Source organism: Saccoglossus kowalevskii, chromosome 6, assembly GCF_978046115.1.
Source record: "Saccoglossus kowalevskii chromosome 6, keSacKowa6.1, whole genome shotgun sequence".
Lineage (NCBI taxonomy): Eukaryota > Metazoa > Hemichordata > Enteropneusta > Harrimaniidae > Saccoglossus > Saccoglossus kowalevskii.
This window is the reverse complement of record NC_140646.1, coordinates 2,590,856-2,609,432: the sequence shown is the minus strand read 5'-3', so window position 1 is coordinate 2,609,432 and position 18,577 is coordinate 2,590,856. Positions and strand designations below refer to the sequence as shown.

Genomic DNA, 18,577 nt, shown 5'->3' with positions numbered 1-18,577 from the left:
TTACATATTATTGACAGTTTCATTGGGATGCAATTGGTAACACAGCCTAGGCTCAAAATACATGTATTCTATGAGGTTACATATTATTGACAGTTTCATTGGGATGCAATTGGTAACACAGCCTAGGCTCAAAGTACATGTATTCTATGAGGTTACATATTATTGACAGTTTCATTGCGATGCAATTGGTAACACAGCCTAGGCTCAAAGTACATGTATTCTATGAGGTTACATATTATTGACAGTTTCATTGGGATGCAATTGGTAACACAGCCTAGGCTCAAAGTACATGTATTCTATGAGGTTACATATTATTGACAGTTTCATTGGGATGCAATTGGTAACACAGCCTAGGCTCAAAGTACATGTATTCTATGAGGTTACATATTATTGACAGTTTCATTGGGATGCAATTGGTAACACAGCCTAGGCTCAAAGTACATGTATTCTATGAGGTTACATATTATTGACAGTTTCATTGGGATGCAATTGGTAACACAGCCTAGGCTCAAAGTACATGTATTCTATGAGGTTACATATTATTGACAGTTTCATTGGGATGCAATTGGTAACACAGCCTAGGCTCAAAGTACATGTATTCTATGAGGTTACATATTATTGACAGTGTCATTGGGATGCAATTGGTAACACAGCCTAGGCTCAAAATACATGTATTCTATGAGGTTACATATTATTGACAGTTTCATTGGGATGCAATTGGTAACACAGCCTAGGCTCAAAGTACATGTATTCTATGAGGTTACATATTATTGACAGTTTCATTGGGATGCAATTGGTAACACAGCCTAGGCTCAAAGTACATGTATTCTATGAGGTTACATATTATTGACAGTTTCATTGCGATGCAATTGCCCGAAAAAAAGGAATATTTTTTTTTTTTTCAAATTACAAATACACATATAGTATATGTACATGTATCTTGTGTGATAAAAATGTACATATACACTGTGCAAGCACATTCACATTTATTACCAAGAAACATTTATAAAAACAAAAAACCCAGAAAATATCAATAAAACTGAGAAAACATCATTAAAACAGATTAGCTAAGATTCACATAATTATATTCTTTCAAATGATTGTTCATTTTTTTTTAAATTATTTGTTTTACTTTCTATATATATTTTCTGAGTCTAAAAGACAAATGAATTATCATGATTCTTTAACCATTATATTTCAAATAAGTACATTAATATTGTCTGCACAATGAGGGAATTAACATGCAGGTAACTGTTTTCCCCTGGGAAGGGAAACGTTCTGATTGCAGCCATTGAATTTCCTGATGCATAGTATACATTATGCAACTGTTTTTATTAACAGACTCTTTAAGACAAATGCAACAGTAATGACAGTATAACATGCTTTAGCTGAAGATTAATGTTTATTAACTGTCTAAAAATAAGCTACTGCCAGGCCCAATATTAACCAATTTATCCCCATGGCATGCGTATGCATCCAGGTCTGCTAGGCAGAGAGGCCCCACAAGGTATGCTCCTGTTGCTAAGACCCCACAAGGTTTGTCCCAGTTGCCAAGGCCCCACACGATAAAATATAATTTCTCCTGGAAGAGAATATATCCTGGGAAATAGACTACAATGATAAAAATATGTTCATTACAACAATATTTTAAATGTACTTTTTCACTAAAATTGAACTATAGATTTTAAATTTAATTAATATTTTATTTCATGCTTTATAACTTAATTTAAAGAATACACCCCTGTACAAGACATTTACATCCAAACTGATAGCATGACAAGACTATATAGTTTCCTACACTGGACTATAAGCTACGAATACTGATAGCATGACAGGTCTATATAGTTTCCTACACTGGACTATAAGCTACGAATACTGATAGCATGACAGGTCTATATAGTTTCCTACACTGGACTATAAGCTACAAATATTGATAGCATGACAAGACTATATAGTTTCCTACACTGGACTATAAGCTACAAATATTGATAGCATGACAAGTCTATATAGTTTCCTACACTGGACTATAAGCTACAAATATTGATAGCATGACAAGACTATATAGTTTCCTACACTGGACTATAAGCTACAAATATTGATAGCATGACAAGTCTATATAGTTTCCTACACTGGACTATAAGCTACAAATATTGATAGCATGACAAGAATATATAGTTTCCTACACTGGACTATAAGCTACAAATATTGATAGCATGACAAGTCTATATAGTTTCCTACACTGGACTATAAGCTACAAATATTGATAGCATGACAAGTCTATATAGTTTCTTACACTGGACTATAAGCTACAAATATTGATAGCATGACAAGACTATATAGTTTCCTACACTGGACTATAAGCTACAAATATTGATAGCATGACAAGTCTATATAGTTTCCTACACTGGACTATAAGCTACAAATATTTATAGCATGACAAGACTATATAGTTTCCTACACTGGACTATAAGCTACGAATACTGATAGCATGACAGGTCTATATAGTTTCCTACACTGGACTATAAGCTACGAATACTGATAGCATGACAGGTCTATATAGTTTCCTACACTGGACTATAAGCTACGAATACTGATAGCATGACAGGTCTATATAGTTTCCTACACTGGACTATAAGCTACAAATATTGATAGCATGACAAGCCTATATAGTTTCCTACACTGGACTATAAGCTACAAATATTGATAGCATGACAGGTCTATATAGTTTCCTACACTGGACTATAAGCTACAAATATTGATAGCATGACAAGACTATATAGTTTCCTACACTGGACTATAAGCTACAAATATTGATAGCATGACAAGTCTATATAGTTTCCTACACTGGACTATAAGCTACAAATATTGATAGCATGACAAGACTATATAGTTTCCTACACTGGACTATAAGCTACGAATACTGATAGCATGACAGGTCTATATAGTTTCCTACACTGGACTATAAGCTACAAATATTGATAGCATGACAAGACTATATAGTTTCCTACACTGGACTATAAGCTACAAATATTGATAGCATGACAAGACTATATAGTTTCCTACACTGGACTATAAGCTACAAATATTGATAGCATGACAAGTCTATATAGTTTCCTACACTGGACTATAAGCTACAAATATTGATAGCATGACAAGACTATATAGTTTCCTACACTGGACTATAAGCTACAAATATTGATAGCATGACAAGTCTATATAGTTTCCTACACTGGACTATAAGCTACAAATATTGATAGCATGACAAGTCTATATAGTTTCCTACACTGGACTATAAGCTACAAATATTGATAGCATGACAAGACTATATAGTTTCCTACACTGGACTATAAGCTACAAATATTGATAGCATGACAAGTCTATATAGTTTCCTACACTGGACTATAAGCTACAAATATTGATAGCATGACAAGACTATATAGTTTCCTACACTGGACTATAAGCTACGAATACTGATAGCATGACAGGTCTATATAGTTTCCTACACTGGACTATAAGCTACGAATACTGATAGCATGACAGGTCTATATAGTTTCCTACACTGGACTATAAGCTACGAATACTGATAGCATGACAGGTCTATATAGTTTCCTACACTGGACTATAAGCTACAAATATTGATAGCATGACAAGCCTATATAGTTTCCTACACTGGACTATAAGCTACAAATATTGATAGCATGACAGGTCTATATAGTTTCCTACACTGGACTATAAGCTACAAATATTGATAGCATGACAAGACTATATAGTTTCCTACACTGGACTATAAGCTACAAATATTGATAGCATGACAAGTCTATATAGTTTCCTACACTGGACTATAAGCTACGAATACTGATAGCATGACAGGTCTATATAGTTTCCTACACTGGACTATAAGCTACGAATACTGATAGCATGACAGGTCTATATAGTTTCCTACACTGGACTATAAGCTACGAATACTGATAGCATGACAGGTCTATATAGTTTCCTACACTGGACTATAAGCTACAAATATTGATAGCATGACAAGCCTATATAGTTTCCTACACTGGACTATAAGCTACAAATATTGATAGCATGACAGGTCTATATAGTTTCCTACACTGGACTATAAGCTACAAATATTGATAGCATGACAAGACTATATAGTTTCCTACACTGGACTATAAGCTACAAATATTGATAGCATGACAAGTCTATATAGTTTCCTACACTGGACTATAAGCTACAAATATTGATAGCATGACAAGACTATATAGTTTCCTACACTGGACTATAAGCTACGAATACTGATAGCATGACAGGTCTATATAGTTTCCTACACTGGACTATAAGCTACAAATATTGATAGCATGACAAGACTATATAGTTTCCTACACTGGACTATAAGCTACAAATATTGATAGCATGACAAGTCTATATAGTTTCCTACACTGGACTATAAGCTACAAATATTGATAGCATGACAAGTCTATATAGTTTCCTACACTGGACTATAAGCTACAAATATTGATAGCATGACAAGACTATATAGTTTCCTACACTGGACTATAAGCTACAAATATTGATAGCATGACAAGTCTATATAGTTTCCTACACTGGACTATAAGCTACAAATATTGATAGCATGACAAGACTATATAGTTTCCTACACTGGACTATAAGCTACGAATACTGATAGCATGACAGGTCTATATAGTTTCCTACACTGGACTATAAGCTACGAATACTGATAGCATGACAGGTCTATATAGTTTCCTACACTGGACTATAAGCTACGAATACTGATAGCATGACAGGTCTATATAGTTTCCTACACTGGACTATAAGCTACAAATATTGATAGCATGACAGGTCTATATAGTTTCCTACACTGGACTATAAGCTACAAATATTGATAGCATGACAAGACTATATAGTTTCCTACACTGGACTATAAGCTACGAATACTGATAGCATGACAGGTCTATATAGTTTCCTACACTGGACTATAAGCTACGAATACTGATAGCATGACAGGTCTATATAGTTTCCTACACTGGACTATAAGCTACGAATACTGATAGCATGACAGGTCTATATAGTTTCCTACACTGGACTATAAGCTACAAATATTGATAGCATGACAAGACTATATAGTTTCCTACACTGGACTATAAGCTACGAATACTGATAGCATGACAGGTCTATATAGTTTCCTACACTGGACTATAAGCTACGAATACTGATAGCATGACAGGTCTATATAGTTTCCTACACTGGACTATAAGCTACAAATATTGATAGCATGACAGGTCTATATAGTTTCCTACACTGGACTATAAGCTACAAATATTGATAGCATGACAGGTCTATATAGTTTCCTACACTGGACTATAAGCTACAAATATTGATAGCATGACAGGTCTACATAGTTTCCTACACTGGACTATAAGCTACAAATATTGATAGCATGACAGGTCTATATAGTTTCCTACACTGGACTATAAGCTACAAATACTACAAGCATGACAGGTCTATATAGTTTCCTACACTGGACTATAAGCTACAAATACTGATAGCATGACAGGTCTATATAGTTTCCTACACTGGACTATAAGCTACAAATACTGATAGCATGACAGGTCTATATAGTTTCCTACACTGGACTATAAGCTACAAATATTGATAGCATGACAAGTCTATATAGTTTCCTACAGTGGACTATAAGCTACAAATATTGATAGCATGACAGGTCTATATAGTTTCCTACACTGGACTATAAGCTACAAATATTGATAGCATGACAAGTCTATATAGTTTCCTACAGTGGACTATAAGCTACAAATATTGATAGCATGACAGGTCTATATAGTTTCCTACACTGGACTATAAGCTACAAAATACTGATAGCATGACAGGTCTATATAGTTTCCTACACTGGACTATAAGCTACAAATATTGATAGCATGACAAGTCTATATAATTTCCTACAGTGGACTATAAGCTACAAATATTGATAGCATGACAGGTCTATATAGTTTCCTACACTGGACTATAAGCTACAAATATTGATAGCATGACAAGTCTATATAGTTTCCTACAGTGGACTATAAGCTACAAATATTGATAGCATGACAAGTCTAAATAGTTTCCTACAGTGGACTATAAGCTACAAATATTGATAGCATGACAAGTCTATATAGTTTCCTACACTGGACTATAAGCTACAAATATTGATAGCATGACAGGTCTATATAGTTTCCTACACTGGACTATAAGCTACAAATATTGATAGCATGACAAGTCTATATAGTTTCCTACACTGGACTATAAGCTACAAATATTGATAGCATGACAGGTCTATATAGTTTCCTACACTGGACTATAAGCTACAAATACTGATAGCATGACAGGTCTATATAGTTTCCTACACTGGACTATAAGCTACAAATACTGATAGCATGACAGGTCTATATAGTTTCCTACAGTGGACTATAAGCTACAAATATTGATAGCATGACAAGTCTATATAGTTTCCTACACTGGACTATAAGCTACAAATATTGATAGTATGACAGGTCTATATAGTTTCCTACAGTGGACTATAAGCTACAAATATTGATAGCATGACAGGTCTATATAGTTTCCTACACTGGACTATAAGCTACAAATACTGATAGCATGACAGGTCTATATAGTTTCCTACACTGGACTATAAGCTACAAATATTGATAGTATGACAGGTCTATATAGTTTCCTACACTGGACTATAAGCTACAAATACTGATAGCATGACAGGTCTATATAGTTTCCTACACTGGACTATAAGCTACAAATACTGATAGCATGACAGGTCTATATAGTTTCCTATACTGGACTATAAGCTACAAATATTGATAGCATGACAGGTCTATATAGTTTCCTACACTGGACTATAAGCTACAAATACTGATAGCATGACAGGTCTATATAGTTTCCTACACTGGACTATAAGCTACAAATACTGATAGCATGACAGGTCTATATAGTTTCCTACACTGGACTATAAGCTACAAATACTGATAGCATGACAGGTCTATATAGTTTCCTACACTGGAATATAATCTATGAAAGCTGATAGCATGACAGGTCTATATAGTTTCCTACACTGGAATATAATCTATGAAAGCTGATAGCATGACAGGTCTACTTTTCCACAAATACTGTTACTGTAACAGTATTTACTATATTATATAGCCTAATAGACAATAGAATTAAAAGTGATATGTAATTTTAATCAAAATCAAAGTCTACATCACAATATGTCTGTTCCACGTATACATGTACCATTTAATTCCAATCACAATCTGTGACAAAACGAACACCCCTTCCCCATAGAACACCCCTCCCCATAGAACACCCCTCCCCATAGAACACCCTTCCCCATAGAACACCCCTCCCCATAGAACACCCCTCCCCATAGAACACCCTTCATCTGATTGTATACTCAAATATTTTTATGTCAGGTCATACATGTATTACATGATTTATTCAATTCTAAATGTCTATACTGATACCAAGATATTGAAATTAAAAACATTATTCTATTATTCTTTTCCTAAAGGTTGCATTGTACAAAAAAACAACAACATGTAATTATGAACTGATATTGATAATAATTATTAAAAAATTATGATGTGGGACATTATGACGTTATGAATATGTAAATTATATAGGAACACCATGCATATAAAGCCTGGTACATGTATTCATTGTCAGTATGACCTACTCAGTTGAAACATTATTAGATATGCAAGTTATATAACTTATACATGTATTAATTGTCAGTATGACCTACTCAGTTGCGACATTATTAGATATGCAAGTTATATAACTTATACATGTACATACCAAATATCAAGTGATATTTTTTTTAAGAAATGTTATAATATGTTTTGAAATTACTTTTACAAGATCAGAAATTTCCAGCAAAAATTCAAATACCTTAATTTGAATTGTGGCATAAAATTTTGCATGTTTTTATTTATTTCTTTATAATTTGATGACTAATTTGAAGCCAAATCATAATTTTTCATCATTTTTTTTCAATTATGTGGGTTAACATTGGGAAGGTTAAGTATGTATTACCAAGGAATACTGCACTGAAATGATTACATTTGGAATAACTATACAGCAATGACTAGTCTAGCTAGAATGCTCTGTGATTACAGCAACAAGAATGACCACACTGTAGCCAGATTGACTTGACGATTACAGCAGCCAGGACAGCCACGCTGCAATGATAACACAGCAGCCAGAATGACTGCACTTCAATAACAGCAGCCAAAATTACTGCACTGCAATAATAGCAGCCAGAATGACTGCACTGCAATAACAGCGGCCAAAATGACTGCACTACGATGATCACATCAGCCAGAATGACTGCACCGCAATGATCACATCAGCCAGAATGACTGCACTACGATGATCACATCAGCCAGAATGACTGCACTATGATGATCACATCAGCCAGAATGACTGCACTACGATGATCACATCAGCCAGAATGACTGCACCGCAATGATCACATCAGCCAGAATGACTGCACTACGATGATCACATCAGCCAGAGTGACTGCACTACGATGGTCACATCAGCCAGAGTGACTGCACTAAGATGATCACATCAGCCAGAATGACTGCACCGCAATGATCACATCAGCCAGAATGACTGCACTACAATGATCACATCAGCCAGAATGACTGCACTATGATGATCACATCAGCCAGGATGACTACACTACGATGATCACATCAGCCAGAATGACTGCACTACGATGATCACATCAGCCAGAATGACTGCACTACGATGATCACATCAGCCAGAGTGCCTGCACTATGATGATCACATCAGCCAGAATGACTGCACTACGATGATCACATCAGCCAGAGTGACTGCACTACGATGATCACATCAGCCAGAATGACTGCACTACGATGATCACATCAGCCAGAGTGTCTGCACTACGATGATCACATCAGCCAGAGTGACTGCACTACGATGATCACATCAGCCAGAATGACTGCACTACGATGATCACATCAGCCAGAATGGCTGCACCGCAATGATTACATCAGCCAGAATGACTGCACTGCAATAACAGCGACCAAAATGACTGCACCGCAATGATAACATCAGCCAGAATGACTGCACTGCAATAATAGCAGCCAGAATGACTGCACTGCAATAACAGCGGCCAAAATGACTGCACCGCAATGATAACAGCAGCCAGAATGACTGCACTGCAATGATAACAGCAGCCAAAATTACTGCACTGCAATAATAGCAGCCAGAATGACTGCACTGCAATAATAGCAGCCAAAATGACTGCACCGCAATAACAGCGGCCAAAATGACTGCACTGCAATGATAACAGCGACCAAAATGACTGCACCGCAATGATCACATCAGCCAGTATGACTGCACTACGATGATCACATCAGCCAGAATGACTGCACTACGATGATCACATCAGCCAGAATGACTGCACTACGATGATCACATCAGCCAGAATGACTGCACTACGATGATCACATCAGCCAGAATGACTGCACTACGATGATCACATCAGCCAGAATGACTGCACTACGATGATCACATCAGCCAGAATGAGTGCACTACAATGATCACATCAGCCAGAATGACTGCACTACGATGATCACATCAGCCAGAATGACTGCACTACGATGATCACATCAGCCAGAATAACTGCACTACGATGATAACAGCAGCCAGGACAGGCACGCTGCAACGATATATGTAACAGCAGCCAAAATGACTGCACTGCGATAACAGCAGCTAGAATTACTGCACTGCAATAACAGTAGCCAAAATGACTGCACTGCAATAACAGTAGCCAAAATGACTGCACTGCAATGATACCAGCGACCAGAATGACTGCGCTGCAATAACAGCAGTTAGAATGACTGCACTGCAATGATACCAGCAGTTAGAATGACTGCACTACAATGATAACAGCAGTTAGAATGACTGCACTGCAATGATACCAGCGGCCAGAATGACTGCACTGCAATAACAGCAGTTAGAATGACTGCACTGCAATGATACCAGCAGTTAGAATGACTGCACTACAATGATAACAGCAGTTAAAATGACTGCACTACAATAACAGCAGTTAGAATGAATGCACTGCAATAACAGCGGCCAGAATGACTGCACTGCAATAACAGCAGTTAGAATGACTGCACTGCAATAACAGCAGTTAGAATGAATGCACTGCAATAACAGTGGTCAGAATGACTGCACTGCAATAACAGCGGCCAGAATGACTGCACTGCAATAACAGTGGTCAGAATGACTGCACTGCAATAACAGCGGCCAGAATGACTGCACTGCAATAACAGTGGCCAGAATGACTGCACTGCAATAACAGTGGCCAGAATGACTGCACTGCAATAACAGCGGTCAGAATGACTGCACTGCAATAACAGCGGCCAGAATGACTGCACTGCAATAACAGTGGCCAGAATGACTGCACTGCAATAACAGTGGCCAGAATGACTGCACTGCAATAACAGCAGTTAGAATGACTGCACTGCAATAACAGCGGCCAGAATGACTGCACTGCAATAACAGCGGCCAGAATGACTGCACTGCAATAACAGTGACCAGAATGACTGCACTGCAATAACAGCGGCCAGAATGACTGCACTGCAATAACAGCGGCCAGAATGACTGCACTGCAATAACAGCGACCAGAATGACTGCACTGCAATAACAGCGGCCAGAATGACTGCACTGCAATAACAGCGGCCAGAATGACTGCACTGCAATAACAGCGACCAGAATGACTGCACTGCAATAACAGCGGCCAGAATGACTGCACTGCAATGATAACAGCGGCCAGAATGACTGCACTGCAATAACAGCAGTTAGAATGACTGCACTGCAATGATACCAGCAGTTAGAATGACTGCACTGCAATGATACCAGCAGTTAGAATGACTGCACTGCAATGATAACAGCAGTTAGAATGACTGCACTGCAATGATACCAGCAGTTAGAATGACTGCACTGCAATGATAACAGCAGTTAGAATGACTGCACTACAATGATAACAGCAGTTAGAATGACTGCACTGCAATGATAACAGCAGTTAGAATGACTGCACTGCAATAACAGCGTCCAGAATGACTGCACTGCAATAACAGCGGCCAGAATGACTGCACTGCAATAACAGTGACCAGAATGACTGCACTGCAATAACAGCGGCCAGAATGACTGCACTGCAATAACAGCGGCCAGAATGACTGCACTGCAATAACAGCGGCCAGAATGACTGCACTGCAATAACAGCGACCAGAATGACTGCACTGCAATAACAGCGACCAGAATGACTGCACTGCAATAACAGCGACCAGAATGACTGCACTGCAATAACAGTGGCCAGAATGACTGCATTGCAATGATACCAGCAGTTAGAATGACTGCATTGCAATGATACCAGCAGTTAGAATGACTGCACTGCAATGATAACAGCAGTTAGAATGACTGCACTGCAATGATACCAGCAGTTAGAATGACTGCACTGCAATGATAACAGCAGTTAGAATGACTGCACTACAATGATAACAGCAGTTAGAATGACTGCACTGCAATGATACCAGCGGCCAGAATGACTGCACTGCAATGATACCAGCAGTTAGAATGACTGCACTGCAATGATACCAGCAGTTAGAATGACGGCACTGCAATGATACCAGCAGTTAGAATGACTGCACTACAATGATAACAGCGACCAGAATGACTGCACTGCAATAACAGCAGTTAGAATGACTGCACTGCAATGATACCAGCAGTTAGAATGACTGCACTGCAATGATACCAGCAGTTAGAATGACTGCACTGCAATGATAACAGCGGCCAGAATGACTGCACTGCAATAACAGCAGTTAGAATGACTGCACTGCAATGATACCAGCAGTTAGAATGACTGCACTGCAATGATACCAGCAGTTAGAATGACTGCACTGCAATGATAACAGCAGTTAGAATAACTGCACTACAATGATAACAGCAGTTAGAATGACTGCACTGCAATGATACCAGCGGCCAGAATGACTGCACTGCAATGATACCAGCAGTTAGAATGACTGCACTGCAATGATAACAGCAGTTAGAATAACTGCACTACAATGATAACAGCAGTTAGAATGACTGCACTGCAATGATACCAGCGGCCAGAATGACTGCACTGCAATGATACCAGCAGTTAGAATGACTGCACTGCAATGATACCAGCAGTTAGAATGACGGCACTGCAATGATACCAGCAGTTAGAATGACTGCACTACAATGATAACAGCAGCCAGAATGACTGCACTGCAATAACAGCAGTTAGAATGACTGCACTGCAATGATACCAGCAGTTAGAATGACTGCACTACAATGATAACAGCAGTTAAAATGACTGCACTACAATAACAGCAGTTAGAATGACTGCACTACGATGATCACATCAGCCAGAATGACTGCACTACGATGATCACATCAGCCAGAATAACTGCACTACGATGATCACAGCAGCCAGGACAGGCACGCTGCAACGATACATGTAACAGCAGCCAAAATAACTGCACTGCGATAACAGCAGCCAGAATTACTGCACTGCAATAACAGTAGCCAAAATGACTGCACTGCAATAACAGCAGCCAGAATGACTGCACTGCAATAACAGAGGCCAAAATGACTGCACTGCAATGATACCAGCTGCCAGAATGACTGCACTGCAATAACAGCAGTTAGAATGACTGCACTGCAATGATACCAGCAGTTAGAATGACTGCACTGCAATGATAACAGCGGCCAGAATGACTGCACTGCAATAACAGCAGTTAGAATTACTGCACTGCAAAGATACCAGCAGTCAGAATGACTGCACTGCAATAACAGCAGTCAGAATGACTGCACTGCAATAACAGCAGTTAGAATGACTGCACTGCAAAGATACCAGCAGTCAGAATGACTGCACTACAATGATAACAGCAGTCAGAATGACTGCACTGCAATAACAGCAGTTAGAATTACTGCACTGCAAAGATACCAGCAGTTAGAATGACTGCACTGCAATGATACCAGCAGTTAGAATGACTGCACTACAATGATACCAGCGGCCAGAATGACTGCACTGCAATAACAGCAGTTAGAATGACTGCACTGCAATGATAACAGCAGTTAGAATGACTGCACTGCAATGATACCAGCGGCCAGAATGACTGCACTGCAATAACAGCAGTTAGAATGACTGTACTACAATGATAACAGCAGTTAGAATGACTGCACTGCAATGATAACAGCGGCCAGAATGACTGCACTGCAATAACAGCAGTTAGAATTACTGCACTGCAAAGATACCAGCAGTCAGAATGACTGCACTGCAATGATACCAGCGGCCAGAATGACTGCACTGCAATAACAGCAGTTAGAATGACTGCACTACAATGATAGCAGCAGTTAGAATGACTGCACTGCAATGATAACAGCGGCCAGAATGACTGCACTGCAATAACAGCGGCCAGAATGACTGCACTGCAATAACAGCAGTCAGAATGACTACACTGAGTTGATTATAGAATGACAAGATATCTCTGGAATGATGTCATAAAATTAACACTGACGTCATGAAAATTGAAACGCATTTAGCCCTTAATTTTTTGGCTAGACTGGTGGAGTAACATTTTTTTTCTCGAATATTTTAATTCTGATTTAATTCACCGTCCCTCTATTCACCCGATAACACACACAATCCATGCCAGCAGTAATATCTATGTGATAAAAAGGGAATATTTTTAACCATCCCAAAAATGACGGAAGCGATACATCACCGATCTAAAACTCCAGGCAGCTGAAACTGTACTTTAACTGTTCCAGAACATAACAAATATTTAGTTGTCAAAATATATACAATCAATCTTGCTACACACACACCAGTTAGTTATGGTGGTAAAATGTGTGCCACAGCTTGCATTGTTTTCAACACAAAAAGTGACCCCATGGTATTTACGTCACACATGCAGTCTTTGTATTTGCCACAGAGGAGATACCTTTTCGATTGTTGGGACATGGTGAACCGGACATTTACGATCACGTAAAATGGTGAATGCGAGAAATACATGTATCCTTATTTGAATTATAAATAACACGCAATGTATCTATTTTATTTTATTTATTGTTCAATATCCAAACTGTTACATTATTAAATTAAGTCATTCACGCCACTGTTTGATTCGGAAAAATTGTTGGTGATATTAGTATTATTACAAATATGAGTGTACATGCAATAACGCTTTCAAATTGTAAAATACCATCGAATAATAATGCGAAGGGCTTGGCCAGTTTTCAACGCAGACAGCTGAAAATTATGCATGACTAGACGAGATCGCCGTGAGTGTTATGTACCGTGGTCGGTTGTCGGAGGCCTGCTGTCATGTCATTACTGACGGCACTGACACTTACAATATACAAATTGTGGCCTTGGTCACCTTGTTTTATGTTTGGTAAACGAGTCCACACGGTCCGATCGGGAAGCTTTCTATGATTAGGCAGGTACGATGAACCGAATATAGCTCTGAGGCAAGGCTCAATTAACTTGTAATCCTGTACAGTACTAACGTGAAAATTTCAATGGAGCAACCACCGTCCACATACGACGATCATTGAGAGGGGCCTTCGCCGAGTGAACAAGGGGTTGTTAGTGTTACATTACGGTACGTTGTGTTGATGTTCGGATCGGTAACTTACAACTACGGTAAAATTAATAACTCCCGACTTACCAGGCACCCATGCTACAGACCGAGAGATGTCAAACCTCTACTCTGATGGGAAGTACACACCGCAACCTCCGCGAAAGCAGTCTAATTTGGCTCGGAAAAGCACTCGGCAACTGACATACAACTCGACTACCACTCGTCATTAGCATAAATGAATTATGCATCAATATGCTAATATTGCAAAGGGTTATGGGAAAGAGTAAGCGCCAGAATACTTTGTATACTAATATTCTTAGAGAAAGGAAGTTTATTAGATTATTATCAAAATACAATTCAATCTGCATTAATTCCACAATTTTTAAATACAATAACAATGAGACATTTGTTTTTGAACAGGGCTTTATATTACTGCCATAAATTATTAAATGAGGGGCACTGCTGTCGGAGTTCACGCTTTCAATTTGTTTATCTGTTTGTTGTGGGAGTAATAATGTTATATATAGGTGTACAATTTCCAGGCAACCACAAACACATCCCCTGTCGATAACTTTTTATTTTATTTTTCTGACATTTCTATATAATAGTTGAAATCTTGGACAGTGAAGATTTAGGGTTTCAGAATTGATTAAAGATGCAATTTGAACAAGAACATGACATTTTTTGTATTGTTGTATTCTGTATGATGACTATGATTCACCTTGACTTGAAAAAGCTGTTCTTGTTGCACACATCAAAGTGTTTTTCTAATATACACATGCACTGATTGTTTTGGTACATATATAACAATCACTGCACATGCATATTAGCGGTTTTGATTTTGTATCTAACAAATACTGTTGTGAGTTCTGCAACATTTTGAGTTTATGATAAATCATAATCCAATTAACACATGAAAAAAATATATGTTCTCATCCATATTGCATCTTAAAGTGTGTGTGTGGATTTTTGCTGTGTTTTCACTTGAAAAAGTTATGCCATCATAAGTTGTAAGATTACAAGGGACATAAATATGGATAATGTGCACAATGGTGTTGACCCACTGACATGCAATGTTTTGGTTGATCTGTTTTTTTATTTATAGAGCAATCAAGTATCATTAGTTGACAACTTTTCGTTCTGTTAAAATGTTATGTAAATATACAAACAAGTTCAACCAAGCAGCGGGTCTAAAGTTTAACAACATAACAAAGGTTAATATAACAACCCAAATTGCCTGACACATACTGTGAGAACATACTTTAAAATAAGTTAAACTTGGATACGTATGATCATGGTACTTAAATGAGGGTTAGGTCCCTATTTGATTCACAAACCTGTTGTGAATGATCATGAATAATGAACAATGCTGCCAAAAGTGTTACTATCAATGAATTTAGTGATTTTAGTGACCAGGAATATTTTTCAAATTGTTCATTCCAAGGATTGCACCAAGGAATCATGGGACAACATTGTTCATACCAAGGATTGCACCAAGGAATCATGGGACAACATTGTTCATACCAAGGATTGCACCAACGAATCATGGGGCAACATTGTTCATACCAAGGATTACACCAAGGATTCATGGGACAACATTGTTCATACCCAGGATGGCCCCAAGGAATCATGGGACAACATTGTTTATACTCAGGATTGCACCAAGGAATCATGGGACAACATTGTTAATACCCAGGATTGTACCAAGGAATCATGGGACAACATTGTTCATACCCAGGATTGCACCAAGGAATCATGAGACAACATTGTTTATACTCAGGATTGCACCAAGGAATCATGGGACAACATTGTTCATACCCAGGATGGCCCCAAGGAATCATGGGACAACATTGTTTATACTCAGGATTGCACCAAGGAATCATGGGACAACATTGTTTATACTCAGGATTGCACCAAGGAATCATGGGACAACGTTGTTTATACTCAGGATTGCACCAATGAATCATATGACAACATGGTTCATACCCAGGATTGCACGAAGGAATCATGGGACAACATTGTTCATAATTCATTTTTAACACTATCATGAAACATATTTAAGTTCATGTTATCTGAATTCATATTAACATAGCTGTCAAGCCATTCAGTGCCCGAGACATGGTTAATATTTTTCTTGTCTTGATTAGACTCCTTCATAAGATTTAGAATATTCCACATATGACAACATTGTTCATATCCAGGATGGCCCCAAGGAATCATGGGACAACATTGTATATACCCAGGATTGCACCAATGAATCATCTGACAACATTGTTCATACCCAGGATGGCCCCAAGGAATCATGGGACAACATTGTTTATACCCAGGATTGCACCAAGGAATCATGGAACAACATTGTTCATACCCAGGATTGCACCAAGGAATCATGGGACAACATTGTTTATACCCAGGATTGCACAAATGAATCATATGACAACATTGTTCATACCCAGGATGGCCCCAAGGAATCATAGGACAACATTGTTTATACTCAGGATTGCACCAAGGAATCATGGAACAACATTGTTCATACCCAGGATTGCACCAAGGAATCATGGGACAACATTGTTCATACCCAGGATTGCACGAAGGAATCATGGAACAACATTGTTCATAATTCATTTTTAACACTATCATGAAAAGTATTTAAGTTCATGTTATCTGAATTCATATTATTATAGCAGTCAAGCCATTCAGTGCCCGAGACATGGTTAATATTTTTCTTGTCTTGATTAGACTCCTTCATAAGATTTAGAATATTCCACATATGACAACATTGTTCATATCCAGGATGGCCCCAAGGAATCATGGGACAACATTGTTTATACCCAGGATTGCACCAACGAATCATATGACAACATTGTTCATACCCAGGATGGCCCCAAGGAATCAAGGGACAACATTGTTTATACCCATGATGGCCCCAAGGAATCATGGGACAACATTGTTCATACCCAGGAATGCACCAAGGAATCATGGAACAACATTGTTCATACCCAGGATTGCACGAAGGAATCATGGGACAACATTGTTTATACCCAGGATTGCACCAAGGAATCATGGGACAACATTGTTCATACCCAGGATGGCCCCAAGGAATCATGGGACAACATTGTTTATACTCAGGATTGCACCAAGGAATCATGGGACAACATTGTTTATACTCAGGATTGCACCAAGGAATCATGGGACAACGTTGTTTATACCCAGGATTGCACCAATGAATCATATGACAACATGGTTCATACCCAGGATTGCACGAAGTAATCATGGGACAACATTGTTCATAATTCATTTTTAACACTATCATGAAACATATTTAAGTTCATGTTATCTGAATTCATATTAACATAGCTGTCAAGCCATTCAGTGCCCGAGACATGGTTAATATTTTTCTTGTCTTGATTAGACTCCTTCATAAGATTTAGAATATTCCACATATGACAACATTGTTCATATCCAGGATGGCCCCAAGGAATCATGGGACAACATTGTATATACCCAGGATTGCACCAATGAATCATCTGACAACATTGTTCATACCCAGGATGGCCCCAAGGAATCATGGGACAACATTGTTTATACCCAGGATTGCACCAAGGAATCATGGAACAACATTGTTCATACCCAGGATTGCACCAAGGAATCATGGGACAACATTGTTTATACCCAGGATTGCACAAATGAATCATATGACAACATTGTTCATACCCAGGATGGCCCCAAGGAATCATAGGACAACATTGTTTATACTCAGGATTGCACCAAGGAATCATGGAACAACATTGTTCATACCCAGGATTGCACCAAGGAATCATGGGACAACATTGTTCATACCCAGGATT

The 18,577-nt window shown here is 38.3% G+C and overlaps 1 protein-coding gene across 1 annotated transcript in view; it reads right to left on the bottom strand.

Moving 5' to 3' along the window:
* LOC100373947 (NACHT domain- and WD repeat-containing protein 1-like) overlaps positions 1 to 14,963 on the bottom strand; it is a 92,415-nt gene extending 77,452 nt beyond the window's left edge. The window contains exon 1 of the mRNA XM_085499949.1: positions 14,820 to 14,963. Coding sequence (XP_085356075.1) covers positions 14,820 to 14,830 — 11 coding nt within the window. The 5' untranslated portion in view covers positions 14,831 to 14,963. The remainder of the gene's footprint in view (positions 1 to 14,819) is intronic.
* Between the last annotated feature and the right edge of the window lie 3,614 nt (positions 14,964 to 18,577).